Source organism: Diabrotica undecimpunctata, chromosome 9, assembly GCF_040954645.1.
Source record: "Diabrotica undecimpunctata isolate CICGRU chromosome 9, icDiaUnde3, whole genome shotgun sequence".
NCBI lineage: Eukaryota > Metazoa > Arthropoda > Insecta > Coleoptera > Chrysomelidae > Diabrotica > Diabrotica undecimpunctata.
The window spans coordinates 109,159,489-109,182,263 of NC_092811.1; the positions used below are offsets into that span (position 1 = coordinate 109,159,489).

At 32.3% G+C, this 22,775-nt stretch overlaps 1 protein-coding gene across 1 annotated transcript in view; it reads left to right on the top strand.

Annotated features, from left to right (window-relative positions):
- Positions 1 to 22,775, top strand: part of LOC140450388 (paramyosin, long form-like) — a 94,911-nt gene that overhangs the window by 27,358 nt on the left and 44,778 nt on the right. The window contains exons 3-4 of the mRNA XM_072543986.1: positions 9,133 to 9,219; positions 14,954 to 15,120. Of these exons, the coding sequence (XP_072400087.1) occupies positions 9,133 to 9,219; positions 14,954 to 15,120 (254 nt within the window). The remainder of the gene's footprint in view (positions 1 to 9,132; positions 9,220 to 14,953; positions 15,121 to 22,775) is intronic.

The window sequence follows — 22,775 nt, forward strand, 5'->3', positions numbered from 1 at the left end:
CAGTTGAAAATATCGTTGGACAGGTCGGATTAGGAACTAGAAACCAGAAAGGAGAAAGGCTCATAGCATTCTGCCAAGAAAAAAATATGGTAATTGCCAATACTTGGTTTCAGCTTCCTAAGAGAAGACTATATACATGGACGTCTCCTTCACATACAGAAAACCACATTGTCAGAAACTAGATAGACTTTATACTCGTAAATAGCAGATATAAAAACTCTATAAACTCAGTTAAAACTTATCCTGGAGCAGATGTTAACTTAGACCAAGTTGTTGCTGACGTGAAAATACAATTAAAAAGAATTAAACTCAGAAAACAACAACCAAAAATTAATGTGAGAATGCTAAAAAACGAAGAAATAAAAAACGAATTAAAAAATAACGTAAATGTTAATATGCAAAAAACACTAACTGACAACAAACAATTTATGGATGTAAATAAAAAGTAAATAAAAAAGCACATTACTAAAACCAGCCCAAGAAAGTTTGATGCAACATAGGTCAGAGGCTAAAAAACAGTGGATGACAGAAGAAATGCTATTACAAATGGAAGAAAGAAGGAAATATAAAGGCAAATATCTACAAAAGTATAAAGAAATACAACGAATAATTAAGGAAAAAATCAAAACAGCTAAGGAAATTTATTTGATGAAACAATGTCAAGAGATAGAAGAACTAAAAACAAAATATGATACGAGAAATATGCACAAAAATATAAGAGAAGTGACTGGATTGGGTCGAAATAGACAGCAAAGACACATAAAAGACAAAAAGGAGTACTACTAATAGATTTACCAGGGAAATTAAGACGATGGGAGGAGTACGTTAGAGAACTTTTTTAAGATGAAAGAGGTGAAATGCAAAAAGACCACAAAATATACATCACCTATTGACAATCAATGGTAACGTGATAGAATAAGTAGAAAAATATCAGTACTTGGGAACTTTGATCAATGAAACCAATGATCATACTGCAGAAATAAATAGGCGAATAGAGATTGCCAGATCAGCATTTATACGAATGAAGCCACTCCTAACGTGCAAAAATCTAAATTTGGAGATCAGACTACGTACCATTCGCTGTTATATATTTTCAATATTATTATATGGAGCTGAGACTTGGACATTAAAAAAATTCAATTTAAAAAGAATCGAGGCTTTCGAACTCTGGTTATACCGCAGAGTATTAAAAATATCATGGACTGATAGAATTACAAATAAAGAAGTACTGGAGAGGGTTGGTAAAGAAACAGAACTAATCACCACTATACAAACCAGAAAACTGGAATAACTAGGCCACGTGATGAGGGGACCAAAATATGAAATTTTGAGACTTATAATACAGGGAAAGATTCAAGGAAGAAGATCTGTTGCCCGAAGGTAGAACTCATGGGTGAAGAATCTACGTGATTGGTATCAATACAGATAGGTTGATTTGTTTAGAGCAGCAAGTTCAAAAATAAAAATAGCCATTATGATTACCAACCACCGTAGGGAGACGGCACTTTAAGAAGAAGAACCAAACTAAAGCCAAGAACACTGCGATATATACAGATTCGATGTCCTCCATCGAATCAATTAAACATATATATTCCGAACATCCATTAGTTCATTCATACATGAAGCAACAAACTGTCTCCTCTGGAACAAACATAACATTAATCTGGATTCCTTCACACGTTGGCATTTTAGGTAATGAGACTGCTGATACTGCTGCAAAAGAACCAATTACAACCAAATCAGATATCAAATCTGATCAACTAGCATCAGATCTAAAACCACTTTTCAGGTCCCAAATCAAAAAGTCCTTGCAAAGCCTATGGAAGAATTCAACCTAGAAATTACACAAAATACAACCTACCATCGAAACCTTTCAGCTACCTAGCTTAAGTAGAAGAGACAAATTAATCGTTCGCATGCTAAGGATTGGCCACACTCGGCTGACACATGGACACCTGATGGCTTTGGAGAAATCATCTGTTTGTAAAAAGTGTAGTGAATCATTAACCGTTTAGCATATTTTTATACAGTGTGTCAAATACGAGAAAAAACAAATAAAATACTTTATACAAGGTCTTACAAATGTGATCCTCATCCAATTAGAACTTGTTCAGAATGAATTGTTTCAGATTTCCTTCGAGAAACAAACTTTTATTACAAAATTTATTGTTTTATTTTTTATTACTTTCTCTTTTACATATTCACTTTATTGTCAATTGTACCTAATGTAATGTAAAATGTAGAGTAACAAAATTGACCCAGTGTCAATAAGCTTGTAGTTGAGACACAATAAACTAAATAAAAAAATTCGAAAATTAGGTTTTAACACTTGATTCTAATCAACTTCATGAATTGTTGGATAAAGAATGAAAGTGATTTAAACTTAACTTTATACAGGGTAGCGCACCGAAAACGAAACAGAGGCATTTACTGGCAGATGATTCCTTTTTTGAAAAAACGCTCGGACCCGTCGATTTTGTTTTCGAGGGGGACACAAAATTGGCATAAAATCACTTTAACATTAACAGCCCCTTAAGCGGGGGTGGCATCATCCCTAATATCTTAAATGAAAAGGGGGGTCGAATGATCCATTATTTGAAAGGTCTTTCAACTCCCTTTATAATGATATAAAATTCATGTATTCAATTCAGTAGTTTTGGAGATTTATTGATTTAAAGTTTAAAGTAGACTTTAATAGGTACATCAAATTAGTTTGTACTTCTTTCAGAAGAAATTTGAGTAAAAGCATTTTCTTGATAAGTAAATGCTTTTATTTACTACGCCCATGGATTATTAATAATAAAAATAGCAATTGAAGTGTCCTTTGTGACAAAAAAAGTTGTTTCTTGAAGAAAGATAAGTAGAGAATGCCACGTACTTATTTTAAATAGGAAATAGTACATTAGTTTGCGATTGATTTGACCAATCTTTGTTGTTAAAATATCATTTATTGCTTTATACATAAATTAACCATGGTATATTCCACGGCAGAAAGGGTTGAAATTATTGAAATATTTTTCGGAAATAATCAGTGCGCTAATAGAACAGCACAAATTTTTAATGAGCGACATGAGAACAATAATGTGCACCGAAAATATGTTCTAGAACTTGTAGCTAAATTTCGGGAAACTGCATCTGTCGCCAATAAAAAACGTAATATTGAAAATCCTATAAGGAACGAAGCAACAGAAGTGGGGGTTTTAGGGCAAGTTATTGTAGATCCTACATTAAGTACCCGCAAATTGCAAACTTCGTGTGGTGTTAGTCGACGTACTATTAAAAGGATTCTAAAGGCCCATAATTTTTATCCGTATAAAATTCACCTTGTACAAGAACTTAATGAAGACGATTTTGATAAGCGATTAGAATTTTGTGAAGTTATGAGTGAACGAATTACAAACGATGAACAATTTTTATTTAACATTTGCTTTTCCGACGAATGTTCCTTTTTTTTAAATGGCGAAGTAAATCGTCATAATTGTCGATATTGGTCGGACTCTAATCCCAGAATTTACCATGAGGTACACACACAGCAGCCACAAAAATTAAATGTTTGGGCTGGCATTTTTGGCGATCATTTGGTTGGTCCTTTTTTCTTACCTGGAAATTTGACTGGTGAAATGTATTTGGAATTACTGCAAAATGCCATAGATCCTGCCCTAACAGATATAATTGAAAATCAGAATGATGGTCGATACGTTGAGAATATGTTGATGTTCCAACAGGATGGTGCCCCACCACATTACGCATTAAGAGTTCGGCATTATTTAGATCAGACCTTTCCAGGTGAATGGATTGGTAGAAGAGGTGTCGTTGAATGGCCCCCAAGATCGCCAGATTTATCACCTTTGGATTTCTTTTTGTGGGGTTACTTAAAAAGCAAAATCTATGCTACTCAGCCAACATCCTTAGAAGATTTACGACAAAGAATTGTAAATGAGTGCCATCAAATTACTCCTCAAATATTGCAAAATGTCCGGCAACGTTTTCAGCAAAATCTTTATTATTGCATGGAAAGTAATGGTGGTTATTTTCAACATTTACTCGGCTGACAGGTCAGTTCATTCTTTATTTTTTAACAACTTTGCTGCTATGTATTGATCTCCTCTTACGATGATGTATTTAAACTTTAAATCAATAAATCTCCAAAACTACTGAATTGAAGTACATGAATTTTACATCATTGTAAAGGGAGTTGAAAGACCTTTTAAATGATGGATCATTCGACCCCCCTTTCCATTTAAGATTTTAGGGATGGTGCCACCCCCGCTTAGGGGGCTGCAAATGTTAATGTGATTTTATGCCAATTTTGTTTCCCCCTCGATAACAAAATCGACGGGTCCAAGCGTTTTTTTTTAAAAAGGAATCATCTGCCAGTAAATGCATCTGTTTCGTTTTCGGTGCGCCACCCTGTATATATTTTACGTTTCAATGTTAATAATCCATTCATTAGAAACTGTAAAGATAGTACAACATAAATAAATTCAAATCTTATTTCGAACAGGAAAAGCCTGATACAAAAAAAATGTGTACGGTATGTCGGATATCATAAGCAATGAGATACAACATTCGTCAGTTAATTTTGGAACAATGAGGCGATACAACTTCGAGATGAACTCCCCGCACTAAATCTGAAATTCACCTTGCTAATTTTAAAATAGCTTACAGTAACCCAATTGAATCACATTTCTAAAAGCAGCTCCTGAGTAAAATTGGCTGTGAATAAGCTCATGCACAAAACGATTTTAACGTAGGTTAGAGCAAAAAAATAAAAAATACAAATAAGAATTATTTCAATTTGTTTGTTCAGGCTTTTCTCCACCATTTAATGTTTAATGCTCCCTATTAAACGCATTTCTTAAGAACGTTGATAACATTAAATAATACACATTTTGCATTGTGATGAAATATCGACAATGTTATCACCAATTCATATTTTGAGATGAGATGTTCTGCAAAAACTTTCCGATAAGTTATGAATTACTTACCGGAAAATAGATAGATATTATATAAAAAGGATTACAACATCTTTATTAGAGGATAATGTCAAAAAATTGGTAAATAGTACAAAAATTGATTTGTTACTACTATTTCAAAAGAAACAAGACTTTAAAATCTTTATCGTTTGGCTGGATTTAATCAATATGAAAAACCACACTATCTACAAAAGATGATTTTATCACAAATATGGTAAAATCATATCGACAGTTAAAAACCTCAGTAAAACCTCATAAGTCAAAAATTGGCTATTTTTAGATTTATGAGGATTTGGGTTTTATATAAAAACAGTATACCTTCTTTAGATACCAAAGTCATAAGAACAAATGTCAACAGAATCATATTATATTGGTATCAAACAGATACTGCATCCGGCAGATTCATAAAATATTATTCTAATTATCATAGAAATAAAAAATTTATTACAAAATTATCTATGAAAAATCGAGTAAAGTTATCGTTTCCTAGATGTCAATTTTAAGAAACTTTTTGAAGTGTTTTTAAACAATGGCTACCCAGAAAACATAATGTAAAAACTCATTTATAACACTAACTTCTATAATAAAGTTTGAATAAGTAATCCAAAACCAGTTACATACAAAAATATACCTTACATACAAAATTTAAAAGATCAAATTTTCCCACTTTTCAAATAATTTCCGATTATCAAATTAATTTAGTACAATCCACTTCTAAATTAAAGATTATTCTCAAAAATTAAAGCTAAAACTCCAAATTCTCAAATGAGTAACATAATTCACATAACAAATTGCAGTGAATTTCAAAGTTGTTACATTGGTCAAAGTCAACGGTGGCTTAAGCAACGTGCCACTCAATACAAAATTGACTGCAATATAAGGAAAAACTGTGCCTTAGTAGACCCCCATTTAAAGACAGGACATAAATATGACATTATTAATGTAAAAATTTTGGAACAAGTTGATAATTATAAAAACTGGCTTTTCCTAAAAATGGTACACATTAACAAAACTCCACAATCTATCCATTATAAGACTGACACCAACCATTTGAGTAATATCTACTGCAATATTCTAAGCAACATATGACATGATGAATTCTAACCTATAAAAAGCAAACACTAACACTTTATAAAAATAGAATGTATTGCAGTTACCATAACTAATAAATATGTCAAAATCAAAATATGTCATTTAGTATGTTGTCGAAATTTAAATTTCTACTCTTTTAGTTATAAAAGTGATATATAAACCAAATTAAATTATAGACTACAACAAGAACAAGTACGTTTTCCAATTACTATAGAGTATTTACTGTGATAGTAAGTTTCCGTGATATGAGAATAATTAAATTACTGATTGACTATTTGAAAGAAATAAATATTGCCATTCAAATGAAACAGTGATAGATATAAAAAAACCTAACATTGTTAAATAATAATAAATAAAAATTGGTGGCTAACGGACCTGCTTCCAAGCCATATTCCCTCTTTCTCTCCCTCTCTCTCTCTTTCACACACACACACACACACACACACACACACACACACACACACACACACACACACACACATTAGTTGTAAGTAATGAAATTAACTTTGTTAACATCTAATAATTCTAATAAATTTGCGGTTTTCTCCTGAAGAAGTCAAAAAATCGTGACGAAATGTTGAGACCTAAATCAAATAAAGTTTTATTTTCTACTGACTGATTTGCTGATACTATAAACATAAAAGATAAGATAACATCGTCATTCTCAGCATATTCTACCGATTATGGTGTAGCCTCACTTACATATTCATTCTTCATATCTGCCCACGATTGTCTAAAATTCGCTTTTTAGCCATTGACCTTTGAGTGACTTTGAGTTTTGATATATCTCTTTCTTTAGTGTCCAAGTTTCGCAGTCGTATATCATGATTGGTAGTATATACTGATCGAGTGCTTTTTTCTTCAGGTGGATTAGCATCTTCGATTTGAATATAACTGCATTTCTACCAAAAGATATCCAAGCTAGTTTCATTATTCTATTGATTTCTGGAAGTAAGGAACCATATTTATGTATTAATTGTCCAAGGTATACATACTCGTCCACTGTCTCAAGTGCAGTGTTGTTTATTATTACATCTTGGACATCCACTAGCACGTTGTACATGGTTTTTGTTTTTGTTAAGTTCATTTTTAGGCCAACTTCAATGCTAGCTGCATTAAGGTTGCTTATAAGTTCTTGTAGTTTTGCAAGATTATTAGCAATCAGAATGATGTCGTCTGAAAATCTTAGATGGCTGAGGTATTCTCCATCAATGGATATTCCTTTGTTCTGCCAGTTCATTTTGATGAATATATTTTCTAGAGTTGTAGTGAAGAGCTTTGGTAATATTGCGTCTCCTTGTCGGACGCCTCTGGTAGTGGAAAAATCTGGAGTGTTTTCATAAATTTTCACCTTAGCTTTTGCTTGTCTGTATATATTTGTTAAAGTTTCTATGTCTGGTTTGTCAATACCTTGGTTGGTCAAAGCTTCTATTACTGCCTTGGGATATATAGAATCGAAAGCCTTCTCGAAATCTATGAAGTTTATTGCTAGCGGTATTTCATATTCTTTAGCTCTACTCATTAGTTCTCGAAATGTATGAATAGGATCTATGGTACTGAATCCACTTCTGAAGCCAGCTTGTTCTCTCGGCTGTGCAGCGTCTAATGCGTTTGTTAATCTGTTGTTGATGATCTTTGTGAATATCTTGTATACGATTGGTAGTAGACTTATAGATCTGTAGATGTTGATATCCTCTTTGCTACCTTTCTTATGAATGAGAATTATGTTTGCAGTATTCCAGTGGTCTGATAAGCATCTCGATCGTAGGCAGTTTGTTAAATATGCCTGCTTAAGATTTTTCAGGTTTTATTACCAATGTATTTAAGCAATTGTACTGTTATATCATCGATTCTACTTTTTTCGGAAGGACTTCTGGTACATCTTCTTGGTTATTGACTACTTTTTCAAGTGTGTTAGGGGCTTTGTATAGTTCACTGTAGAATTTAGTTACGAATTGTATTATTTCATTTCTCTTTGTAATTCTGGTGTTTTCGTTTGTTACAGCAACGATTTTCTTCTTCCCAATGATTAATGCTTTTCTTGTTTTCTTATAGTTTTTCCTGTTTTCGATTGCATTTTCTACCAGTCTTTCATTGTATTTTCTTATGTCTTCCTTAATACTTTTTTTATTGTCTTACAAAGTTCTGTGTATTGTATTCTCTGTATGTTGCTGCTTACTTTCATTTCCCTTCTTTGTTTTAACATTATTTTAGTTTTATCAGACTGTTGTGGTAACTGTTTAATGGAAAACGGAATCTCGAATTCTTCCAGTTACTTGTTGCTTAATATTATTAGGACTTCCCGTGGTTTTAGTACAGAACTCAAGACCGTAAATGAAACTGTTTGATACTTCTATGTAAACGTAAAAAAATATAAAGAAACTTAATTGTTTGTAATAATGAAATAAAAAATATTACAAATATATAATTAATACATGTTGTTAGTGCGAAATCTTAAAATATAATGTCTTTGCCGGAGGAGGGTTGGTTTTAGCCCCAGATCTTTTCGTTAAGACGTAACTTGACTTCTTCTCTTACCTTCGCGACAAGTTGTCGCCAAGCCATGCTTGCGTCGTGCAAAAGATGACAGGGGTGTCGTCAGGTCATTTAGGTTTTAACACAGACAGTTTACTATGTTGATTTTGTTTTTGTTGTTGCGGGCCTCTGATTTCTTTGACACTATTCTTTCACCAATTGTCCTTTGGTAGTGATCTGATCTGATATTATATATATATATATATATATATATATATATATATATATATATATATATATATATATATATATAACAAAGATTATATTGTGTATAGTATATTCAAATAACATATACATACTTGCAACTGCATATAAAGTGTGTGCCTAAAATCTCTTCGTTTTTAAACCATAAAACTTTAATTAAGTAATTCTTTTTTGGGCGAACTAAATCTGCAGTAAAAGTAAAAGTGAATCAAATAAATTTTATCTAGGATAAAAATCATACCACTTTTTAAATCAATAAAATTTATATTATGCGCTTTGGTGTCTAAAATAAAGAAATAAATTATATTGGTTATCTTTGTTTTAGATCGAAAGAGAAAAAGCTGACCTTAGTGTACAAGTAATCCAACTATCAGAACGTCTAGAAGAAGCTGAGGGTGGTGCTGAAAGTCAGGTAAGTTTTCTTATTTAATAAATATTTTATTTACTTAACTATTTTACTGACAGACATATTGATTGAGCATGTGATTTAAGTTCCGTCTCACCTGTTGCTTAAGTTCTGCTCATAATATTTATGTCATCTGCATATGCTGCCAGTTGGACTGATTTATTGATAAGTATGTTATTTCTTAGTTCTGACGTTTTTCTAACTACGTATTTCAGTGCTAAATTAAACAGTGTTGGAGCCAGCCATCATCCTGTTTTATTCCTTATTTGAAATGGATCTGTCATCTCATATTGTAACTGTACCTAAACCACTGTGTCCGTCATCGTTATTCAGAAAAGTCTATATTGGACGGTGTTTTAAATTTTTTTAATATTTTGTATAAAATTGTCCTGTTCATTATGTCATATGCTTGTTTATAATCGACGATAATATAGATATCTATGTCATGTTCCCAGGGTTTACTTAAAACCTGCTTAAACCTGAGTAGTTAGTCGATAGTTGATCTATGTATATTTAGGGATTCTACAGTATTCACTGCCTTCCCTCGCTCAACCGTTTTCATCTCTCTCTGTTGTCCCATTCTCCATCGTTTAGGCCTCTCTTACTCATGGCGTCGTCTACTTCGTTCCTCCAGGATTTTTGGGGTCGTCCTCTTTCCCTCCTTCCTATGAGGCTCCATTCGGTTATTTTCTTTATCCATCTGCTTTCGCTAGTTCTTCTTACATATCCATACCACTTTAGTCTTTTTTGTTCTATATATGTTAGTATGTCTGTTTCTATTGATGTTCTTTGCTTTATTTCGTCATAACTTCTCTTATCCATTCTTGTTACTTTGAAGCATCTTTGCAGACATTCCATCTCTGTTGCTACTATCTTACTGCTGTTTTTCTTGAATATGATCCAATTTTCAGTCCCATATGTCATAATATTTCGCACTAATGTTTTATAAATCTGTGTTTTTGTCTTCATATTTAGGTGTCTATCCATATTGAGTTAAGTTGTCGGATTGCTGTTCTTGTTTGTCCTAATCTTTGTGTGACTTCTTCCTCTATTGTTGCCTTTTTCGTGATTATAAACCCCAAGTATTTGAATTTATCCTTTCCTTTAATTGTTACGTTGTCATCAATCTGTAGATCTTCTATGTCTTCTTCACTTGTAGATAGGTACTCTGTTTTAGCGAGGTTAATATCTAGACCAGCCTTGGTATATTATTCTTGTAGGTTCTTCATCATGTAGCTGAGGTCGTCTTGGTCTTGGGCAATCACTACTTGATAGTCTGCAAAGCCTAACTTATATAGGTATTGGTTCCGTACCGGTACTCCCATGCCTTCGCATTTTCTTTTCCATGTAGTCAAGGCTTTCTCTAAGTATATTTTGAATAGGGTTGGAGATGTGGAACAACCCTGCAGGAGCCTTTTTGTTGTGGTGAAGTCTTCTATGATTCTTGTTCCCATTTTAATGGACACTTTATTTTCTTTATACAGAGCTTTTGTAGCTTCTATGAGTTCCGTCTGTATTTCTAATTTGTACATTGCCTTTTAATTTGTACTTGATCTTCCTTGTCTAAATCCTGTCTGGTATTCTCCGATGATCTTCTTTGCGATGGATTGTAGACTATGATTAAGTATATTGATAAATATTTTATATCCACAACACAGCAAGGAGATTTCTCTATAGTTTTGATATAACAAGGGAGTTTGGCCCTTGGTATGGATTGGGCAGATGATACTCTTATTTCACTCTATTGGCATTTTCTTTTGTCTTTATATTTTGTGTATGATTCTTTTTGTTATCCTGATATCCTTTATTCCTTTCCCTGATATCCTTTTCGGTATTTCTTTTCCTCTCGATTTGAATAATTCTGCAGGTATTCCATCATATTCAGTGGCCTTGTTATTTTTCTGCATACACAGATTAGTTTTTGGTTTATATCCATGTTTCATTCGCTTGATAAATTTATATTCACTTCATGTTTTGTCTTCTCTAAAGTTTATTTTCATATCCATTAATTGTTTTCTATGTGTTTCCTCTTTTTTTTTGTTTATACAGTTTATCAGCTATTCGTATTTTGTTTTCAAATATATTCTATGTGCTTTATTTTGTTCTTCAATTGCTGCCTTAATTCATCATCAAAATATTAGTCATCTTTCCCTTCTTTAGTTCCTAGTATTGATTTTTCTGCAGTTAATGTGGTTCTACTTATTAGGTTTCACTGGTCTTCCAGTGTTCTCTATTCATTTCCTTTATATTCAGACAGCTTCCTCTTTATTTCTTCTTTAATTGTTTTAAACTTCGGGTCTTTTTAGTTTTCTCATATCTAAAATTTCTTTTCTTAGTTGATTCTCCTTGATAGAGGTGGTCTAAGCCGCAGAATGCACCTTCCCTACTTTTTACGTCCAAAATTCTTGTTGGCGATTGCTTTTCTATAAAGACGTGTATATTTGGTTCATAATATCTCCTCCAGGGGATATCTAGGCACCTTTGTACATGCTTTGTGAGGAAATAGGATGGATCTGATGACCATGTTTTTACCAGCCACAAAGTCATTGAGATATTGGTCGGTTCATTCGTGTATCTAAATAAAATATATGTCTCCTAATTATTCCGATGTAATATTTTTCAATTCCTAACTTTGTGTTTGTGTTACCTATGACTATTTTGATGTCATCTTTTGATGTTAGGTTATATATTTGTTCTAGTAATTGGTAAAAAGCTACTTTGGTGTCCTCATTTTTTTCATTCGTTGGGCAGTGAATGTTTATTATAGATAAAAGAAGTGATCTGTTTGAAAATCTATTATAAAGTGTTTCAGTTTATTATCGAATATAAATGCCACTCCAAATTCCTTATTTTCTGTATCTAAACCACTTGACACGATAGTGTGTGTTTTTGTATCCCGGATACTCTTTTCAAGTCACCGTGTTTCCTAAATTTCTGCCACACTAATCTTGTATCTTTTCAATTCATTGAGCAGGGCGCTTAACACTCCGGCTCTATTCAATGTTCTAATGTTTCAAGTGCCAAAAAAGAAATCCATATTTCGTTGTCAATATCGTTGCCTTAATATCCGTCCATTCTGAGGCTTGCTTTCGGGTTTCATGGTAATAGTGTTTTTTCCAAGGATAGGTTACTAGCCTCTTCTCCCCAACCCTCGAGCTTGGCACTGACACTGGTAATTATTGAGCTACTCAATCCGCCCATCACTTGTCAGAGGCGGAGTATGAAGGCCCTATGAAGAATAACAAATAACCAATCAAAAGAGTCAGCTCTCATTGTTTAATAGAATACAGGGTGAGTTGTGAATTTTGACTAAAATTTCTATTCGCCATAACTTTTAAACGGTAAGTTCCATATGCCTCATATTTTAATTGAACGTTACACTGTCACCACCTAATCAACTGATTTATCGAACTAAAAAATCAGGTCTAATTTTAGAAAATTAGTTTGTTGTGTTTCTAGAAAAAATTTCACTCTGTATATAAGGTTTTTTAAAACTCGAAAAACATTTTTATAAATTATACAAATGGGCAATTAAAATGTCATATTATTTTTGTACCCACACGATTACTTAATTAAAAAAAATCAAATTTTACATGAATTAAAAGTTTAGCAAAGTGCATATTGAATGCAGGGTTATGATAAATGTTTATTTTATTTTTCAATAAATCAAAAAAAAAACGGGTGTGGCAGTCCAGTGGGACTGCCGGTAGAAGTTATACTTCTATACACGCGTTCGTCGTAATAAATTTATATGAGAGTCAATCTGCACAATCATTACATATGTAATGCTAGAGGTAAGAGAGAGCAGAAAGCGAAAAAGAATTAGGTATACAGGTATATGGTGCATCGTTTGCTGTATATAAACATTTGACCTGTAATAGGAGTAGAGTAAGTAAATGAAGGATTGAATCAATATTTTAATAAAAATATATATTTTTATTTTCATATATGTATAAAGGGACTTGAATGCAAAAAAATTTTTTTACACATATTCTGCAGTAAAATTCATTGTTAATTTTGTTATTAATATAAAAATACAATACAATACACTGCAACGTAATTCAATATAATAATACAATACAAATTAAAATGCAATATTCATAAGTATTTAAAAATGACAATATACGTAACTTACTTACGCATATGTTTAATTTGCCATGATAAAAATATCAATAAAAAAATATTGTTTGGTGATACAACTGTCAATTTATCTGACATTGACAAATACAATATTTAATTGTTGTTTGTTGTGTATATAAGTACACATTTGAACTTTCTTGATATATTTACAAGTTTTAATTTATAATTTAACATGCCTAACGAAGCTTGTTACTCCCGTGCAAATTTCCGATTCACTCCCGTGCAAATTTCCAAAGTCAAACGCGCGTATAGAAGTATAACTTCAAAAACCAACAACTCGGATTATGTTGTAAATTTTCGTTTTATTTTAAAATTTAGCATTTTTGCTTATATTACATACATTTAATAAAATTAACGTGGGGTTTTTAAATATTTCAAAAATAAAAAAGGAAATTCATATTGGGATTCGAACTCACATCCACCAGCGTATGAACCAAACACGTAAAATATTTGCCAATTAGACATAACACAAACGTATTTCAAAATTGACAGTTCTAGGTCATACAGTGATTTATTGAGATTATTATTTTGAAATACAAAAGACTAAAATAATTATGAACATTTAATAAATAATACAAAATATATCACATAAATAATAATATTAATAAATATTATATTATATATATATAATATTATATATAGAATATATATATATATATATATATATATATATATATATAAATATATATATATATATATATATATATATATATATATATATATATATATATATATATATATATATATATAATATTAAATATATATACAAAAGGAACATTTTTATTCTCGAGAGAGGAAGAGAGAGAAAATATATCGTCTGTCTCTCTCTTACTCATTATCTTACATATGTAATGATTTCACCTATTCACTCTCGTACAAATTTCCAACGTGGAGCGCGCGTATAGAAGTATAACTTCAAAAAATTTATTCTTATTGTGCCTTTTTTTAAAAAGGGGTAAAATAAAATTCTGAGATTTTAATAAAACGACACTAAACATAAATTACTAAACAAATATTGGACGATGTTTTAGTATTATTCAAAACAACTTGTATCTTCTGAAATTCTGGAAATCTGCAAAAATGTTGTATTATTTAAAATGTATAGCACGAGCTGTGATAAATAAATATAGAATTTTAATTGCTTATTTATCTAATTTATAAAATACAAATTAGAGTTTTCAAAAACCGTATACAGGGTGAAATTTTTTCTATGGACGAAACGAACTAATTTTTTAAAACCGGACCTGATTTTTTTTCTAGTTTGACCAAAATATGAGACAGATCGAACTTACCATTCAAAAGTTATGATAATAGAAATTTCAGTCAAAATTCACAACTCACTCTGTATAATATTAAACAATGGGGGCAGACACTATTTAATGATCATTTTTTATTCTCCATAGCGGCCTCCATATGAGGTAGGAGTATAGTTCTTCATAATTTACCTTTTATAATACTCTAGTTTATTTGTTTCTTTTGAATCTTTGATATTATTGGTATTTATTATTGACTAAATAAAATATTTGTTGAAATGTGACTCTAATATAGTCTAGCAACACAGTAATACAGGTTTTTCTAAACCATCAAACTTTTATTTTAGTTTGAAATCAACAAAAAACGTGACACAGAATTGTTAAAGATTCGCAAACTATTAGAAGATGTACACATAGAGTCAGAAGAAACTGCAGCCATCCTCAAGAAGAAACATCAAGAAATCGTTGTCGACTTCCAAGAACAGATTGACTCCTTAGCTAAAGCTAAATCAAGGTAAGATTGTAGTTTTCTGCAAAAAATAATATTTTTGTAAATGATCCCCAAAAAAATTTGCAAATTTGGAAAATTATGCTGCACCGAAAATAAGCACAAATAATCGAAATTTTTTATATATATAAAAAGGGCTTTTTGCACTTTGAACTCACGATATAAAATACCTTCGCGAGTTTTACATATATCAATTTCAAAATTTGTAAACTTATAAAACTTTGACAGATGCGTCTTAAAAAAAACAATGCGTTTGGTTTATTGTTTGCTGAGATATCGAAGCTTAAAGTTAACATACATTTGCCGCCTAATAATAAGTGTTAGAGCGTTCGTTTTTAAATAACTTTAAGAACTTTTTATACAAAATTTTTTTCGTGAAACGCCTGGTGAGATCATGCATAAAAATGACAAGAAAATCGTTTCCGTGTAAAAAGTAGCTCGAAGTTCATGGTGGCAGCCTTTCGGCGCGTCCAGCAAAAAATGAATCGGCGAGTTCAAAATCACAATGCGCTCCAAATTTCATTTTCTCGGCATTCTGTCATCCGATTTTGATTTCGGACGACAATGATTTCAAATATAATATTTGCAAACAACTATTTTAATTGCAAAACAGGAAATTTTCAATTAAAAATATTATGCCATTCAATAATAGCATGTTCTTTCTTGCAGTTTTTGTTTCTGAACTTGAAACTTACATAATGAAGTGAATTTTTACTTTTAGTAAACATGGTAGTTTCTAAAGTATCTTATATATCTTAGAGTTATTTATTCCTCAAAATCTTCATTTTATATCTCAATGTCTTCATCGTTATGTTTTTATTTAATGCCGGGTATTACTTGATTGCCTATTCGAGCGTTAAAATCCCCCAATATTATAATCTCTCCTCTGACTTGATCTACTTGATCTACCAATTTAATATAACGGCCAGAAAATTTAGCATGTTAATTTCCCCAAAAAAGACAAAATGACATCACATTATCTAGCTACGGAAAGCTCGAAACCGAAGTGGAAGATCAAGTGAATAGAGCAAACAGATGCCTAAATGAAACAATATGTAGAAATAAAAATATCGGGAAACAAACGAAAGGCAGAGTTTAAAAAACAGTCACCAGACCAATAATTACATACGCGGCAAACAAGACCTGATACAGAGAGGACAAAAATGATGTTAGAAACAGCAGAGATAAAAACACTTAGAAAAATTGATGGTAAGACACTACGGGACAGAGCTAGAAGTACAGATATAAGAACTGGATAAGAAATAGAAGAGTAGAATGGAACGCTCATATAAGCCGAATGACAACAAATAGAGTAGTAAAGACGGCAAGACGGCAACTTACTACAGGTACATTGAAAAACAGACAGAGTCATGTCTATATAAAAAGAAGAAGAAGAAGAACAAGAAAAATGTCTTCATCGTCGATTTGGATATTTATGATTTCTTCTTCTCTTTCCCTTTCTTCATCTGAATCTTCATCTAAAATTTTTGGAGATTACAAAGATTTATTATCTTGTTCAACCTCTTCTATTTGTTTATTTAGCTGAATCTTTTTACATATCTGACCGTTGCAACGCAGACAATAATCAGAACATTTGCAACTGCAGATTTTCGTGCAATCTGTTTTACATTTGCAACTAATATGTTTTAATAACGATTTTAATAACGAAAAAACTCTATATAATTTTAAAAAATTCCCGTGAATTTGAAAGCTTGAGCCTTTCTTTATATGCAAAAAATTTGTTGATTTGGGCTCAGCAAAACTTTGCAAATTTACAATTTTTTGCGGATCCTGGATTGCAAAATTATTATGCAAAAACTGTCAAACCGATCCCAATAAACTTAAGCACTTGTTTTAATCGTATTTCAAAGTTTTTCTAGCTGGAATATAAAGGGTCTAAGTTATGATTCAGGGGTCGAAAATTTTTAAAAGAAAAACTATTTTTTTGTACTTTTTTTCCAATTATTGTTATTTTTTACACAATAAACATTAAATTTTCAATTTTTAGTTAGTCAGTTGAAAACCGAAATTTTGCATTTTATATTTTTTGTTATAGGAGCAATATCTCTCCAATTATAGGCGAAAATATGATCACAAAAACCAAAAATTTTAGATTTTTTCAGATTTTGTCAAATAAAAAAGTAAGCATAATGTTTGCGCCTGGAATCCTAAAGCGATTCCAACAAAAAATATACTTATTTAATTTATTCATTGGAATTGGAATTCAATTCGTGAATATTTCTATTCTCATTATGTGTCTTAAGTCCTTACTATCTCATAGACTTAGTAGTACTAAATGATAAGTGGGATCTAGATATAGAAATAAAAACACGAATAGAAGAGGCTAGAAATATGCAAAGCAAATTATCTATAACTGAAAACTAAGCTAGATACCCGAATTAGAGTTATAAAATACTGCGTTTGGACAGCCCTTCTATAAGGAGTTGAAGCCTGGAAAATTAAATACCATAAAACGGCTAGAAGCCTTCAAAATGTGCCTTTACCGCAGAATTAGAAGTTATAACAACGATTAAAATCTTGTATCTAGGTCCCATAATGAGAAATGACAAATATAACCCGATACGAATAATAATTGAAGGGTAGATAGAGGACTGAAGAAGAGTAGGCAGAAGAGCCATGTCATGGCTTCGCAATATCAGAGCTCAGACGGGAATGAACTTATTTTTTCTCCCTAGGCCCACCTGGTCAAAAAGATCTTCGTTATCACTTACTTTCTTACTTACTTTCCGTGTCCTGAACACCAACAGCTTTAAATTTTCTGGAAAGCTGGAAAACCATTTCCAATGGTTGGCCACATAGATGGCCCTGTCATTTGCTAAAAATAGGTCTTCTTCTGTACAGGTCTCTCTCATCTCTGTGCATGATAGTAGATGGTGACTATTTCGAACTGCCACAGTCGCAGGTATCGTCCTCCTGGTATCCCCATTTCTTCAGGTTACCCTGCAGTACCCTGCAGAAGTTTGTACAGGTCTTTTGCTTGGTATGTCATAAAAATACCAGGGTCTCCTCTTGGTTGCTGCCTTGCAGTCGCATAATACATGTGTTACAGTTTCTAGTTCCTTATCATAGTGTCTGCTTTTAGGGTCTTCATTGTAAATGCCTATTTTGTTCTGGAATTCGCTTACTGGTGCATGCTTTGTCAACATTCCTGTTCCTCTACATTCCACTATAGAATGATAAAAAAATAGTACCTATTAAGGACAACGTTTTACAGGACGTTATAGGATCCTGACGAATCGTATAATTACAAAAATGTTAAAAACAAGGAACAACATTGTTGTAGACCCGCTGGAAATCTTCGCTGAAAAGTGTCGAACAGAAAACCGAATACTAGACCTATGATAAAACGCCGAAATAATACTCTGTCTTACACAAAAAACGGTAACTTTGGTAAACTGCAGGTAAAAAAATAGGTAAAAAACTATAGCCCTATAAGTCTGGAGTTACTTATGAGTCTGGATTACTGAAGATCTAAATCCTAAATCAGAAATTCGATCAGGAATAGAGCAATCAAGAGCAGCCTATTTGAAGATGAAGACAGTTCTGAGTAGGCAAAGACTCAATCTGCAAATCCTATATCGGATGGTAAAATGTAATATCCGCTCTATTCTTCTTTATCGTGACAAAGCTTGGATTGTTAATGTTGACTTAATGAGAAAGCTAGAAGCTTTTGAGATGTGGCTTTTTAAAACAATTTTAAAATTACCATGGACCGCTCATATTACGAACGAGATGGTGTTGCTCGGAATGAGAAGAGACAGGGAACTTTTGATCACAATTAAAGGACGAAAGGGAGCATATTTGGGGCACATACTTAGAAATTAGAAGTACGAGTTGTTACAGCTGATTATGAAGGGCAAATTCGAAGGAAAAAGGGGTTCTGGTGGACGACCAATATCCTCACTGAAAACCGTTTGAAACACACAAACGCTTTTAAGTACAGCCGAAGATAGAGATAAATTTGCAATGGGTATAACCAACCTTCATTGGTAGAGTTGGCACTAAAAGAAGAAAAAGAAAAAGATCACACTTATACAAATTGTTAGCAAGAATGATAATCAACCGCACTACACAAAAACTTGATTTATATCAACCGCTAACCAATATAATTTACTTATGCTTATGACATTTATTAATTTCCATAAGGCTTTCGTGGTTCTTGGTTCCAAAACTAAAAAAATGCGTCTTGGTAAAATACTAGACAAGATAATACTATTTCACCAAAGTTGTTCACCTTAACATTGGAAAATGTATTCAAACACCTATATTGGAAGAAAAAATGTATAAAGATTGATGGTGTACATCTAAGACATTTGAGGTTTGCGAAATAGATCGTATTATTTAGTACACATGTCAAGGAATTGGATCAAATGAGCAGTCAAATAAAATAGGTCTCAAAATAAACCTTCAAAAAACAGAATAATGAGCAATCTACAAACTAATCGCATTATTGATCACTTCAGTCTTGAAAATATAGATCACTACCTATATAGCTTGGATATAGAAGGTGGGGCGAAATTAATAATCCAATGTGCTCTTGCTGTAATTTTTTAATGAAAACCTTTGGTTTTGCTGGTGAAATTTGTTTATTTAATTCATTGGAATTTATTCCATCAACTTGGAAAAATGATATCGGTCAAGTGGTCACCGCTAGAGTTCATGACGATACGAACCCGTTTTATAGCATTTTACATCACGCTTGCCAGAACTTCGGGCGAAAGGTTCTCGCATTCCTGGCGAGTATTCTCCTTAAGGACTTCAAGAATCTGACTTAAACCCGCAACTTGAAAAAACGATAAAAAAGTCTGATAACCCTTAAAATAAGAGACCGAGAGAAAACAGGAGAGGAGTGGGCAGACCGCAGAAGAGGTAGACAGATTATATGAGACATATCTTAGCTTGCCTATGATGGATAATAATTCTAAGAGAAGTCAAATGGAGTAGTAAAAGAGGTCGCAGAAGAGGTAGACAGATTATATGAGACATATCTTAGCTTGCCTATGATGGATAATAATTCTAAGAGAAGTCAAATGGAGTAGTAAAAAAAATGGAAGAGCCGTATGTCCAGCAGTGCACGAACATGGGTTGAAGAAAAAGAAGAAGATTAAAAGCAACGAAAATGTCATGTATGGAAGGAGAAAAGCCAAAGACCGACTAGTGATAGAAAGAAAATAAAACCAATGAAGAACATGAAGAATATGGAGATAAAGATGTAATTTTTCTAACAGTGTAGTTGTCACAAATAACGACATATAATTAATATCAACTTTTCAACCATATAGTAATTTTTCAAATGGGGAAAGTGCAGCCATACGCGTAAATTACAATGTAGTTTGCAATTGGCAAACTTCAATCGCACTAGAGCATTACGAAAAAATTAAAGATTAGATAATAGCCAGGAGAGTAAGTTCGTTCCCCACCGAATACTTACGCCTCGATATAAATAACTCACCGACGCTCCTAGCCATATTTGTCCCGGATAAACACTTCGTTCTGTATGCCTTGGACGAGGACGTTTTGATTAATACTTTTTTTACTTACGAAATCCTATTTCTAGTACTAGAATTTCAATTTACTAGAGAAAAAAATTATAAATTATGGATTTTTTTGACGCATTTTTATGTCTCGTCTCAAGTTTTATTATTCTAAAAAAATTAGAAATAATGTTTTATACCGTATCAGATACCTGGTAGAAAGAAAAAAAAAAAAAGAATAGGAGAAACGGGAAAAGAGTTATATCTGTTACCTACAAAAATTTTAACACAAATAATAAAAATCGTTTGCAAATACTAAAAATCTTGTAAATTCATAGATATTATAATTCTCTCTATATTCATGAATATGTCACTAAGTTGTGCTTGTAACTGTCTTTCAGTTTTATTTTATTTGTAATTAACAAGTCGCAACAGCTTGTGGTCATTGACACGGGTACATTTTACAACAGTATACATATTATACATACAAGCATTTGGTATGAACAATTATTAGTGGTGATGCTGAACAATAACACTTAACACTATGCAATTGAACACTGTCAAAATGGTGTGGAACACTAAGAATGTCTTGAATATTGAGGAGAGATAAGTTGGGTTGAATATCGGTAGCTTAGTTTTTATTTTATTCCATAGGTCTGTCCATAAACTGAGGATTTTTTATTTAAACATTATCTTAAGATCCGTACGAGTTTGGACATCTTTGAAGGCAGAAGAACATGCTACGTCCAGATTATTGGAACTGTTATGTTAGTAGAATATATTTGATTACAGATGCTGTGTATTTCTTGGACCAGTTAATTTTTGAGAAGATGCATCTTATGGAATGAATCGAGGAAAGAGAATCAGTACATATGGCGATTGTTTCGCTTTCATTTCAACTATAATGGAGCCAAGTCTTTAATGCCTAAAGTATTCCACAAAATTCTGCGGTGTAAATACTACAGCTTCTAGGTACAATAGTCGCACAAAGCTTATTGTCCTCGTTATTGTGTACACAGCACAGTTGTTCACAACAGTCTTCATTCTTGGACGCATCGGTGTATAAAATTTCATCAAATTGTGTTGAGTTAAGGACGTTTTGAAAGGATTTTATGAGGGTTGAGTTTGTGTTTTCTGTTTTATTGAATCTGTATAAATCAGTATTAAATATTGAAAGATTGCGCATCTATGGAGCTGACTTACGGGGGTATAAATAGCGGTAGTATTTGAAAAGTTGATAGAATCCAATCAAAGAGATAATATTTGTGATAACGTGAGCGTGTGATTGGATGCTAGAAAAGGCTCTATGGTATGGTTAGATTTTATACTGGGTTACATGGGATTGCTGATATTCTTACAAAGGATGAGAGTAGAAGTTGTTACCTTATTAGATGGAGTGGTGACTCTGAAGATTCAACAAAAATATGTATCAAGATGTATTTTAAACTGTTTTTGTAGACTTTAGTAAGGAGATACTGAATGTATATCTTTCATTTAAAAACTTATATATTGCATGCTTTTATTTTCCTCTAAAACTATGACTAGGGTAATGTTACGTTTTTCCGATGGAATAAAAAAACTAGAAGCATTCGAAATGTGACTATAGCGACGCATTCTTCTTATATCCTGGACAGAACAATCGTGAGCACAACTAAACAAAGAAATCTTGAATATCTAGCTTACATATTGAGACACAATGAGTATTGTCTAGTTTAATTAATTATCCAAGAAAAAATAGACAGCATGCGAGGGTCAGATAGGAGACAGGAGACTCACGCTCCAAAACTTGCGGTAATGGTTCGGACTCACATCATCATCGAACGAACTATTTATTAGTGCGGTAAGCCAGATCAGAATTACCATGTTAATAGCCAACGTTCGCATCGGAAAGGGCACCTGAAGGTTGTTCTGAACCACAAAAAAAAAAATGAAATTAATAGACGAACAACAACAAAAAAAAGGAAAAAAAAAGTTGATACACTTCTCGCTCAGGGATCCATCAGGACATTTTTTTATCACATTTAGCAAATAACACACACTAAAATAAATCAGAGAGCAAAAAGGTCACGCGTCGTAAAAACGGTATCTCTCTGACCCTCAAGAAACCTTCAAACCCCTACCCAATCGCAGACATAACGTTGGGCATACTTCATTTATTTTTAATCT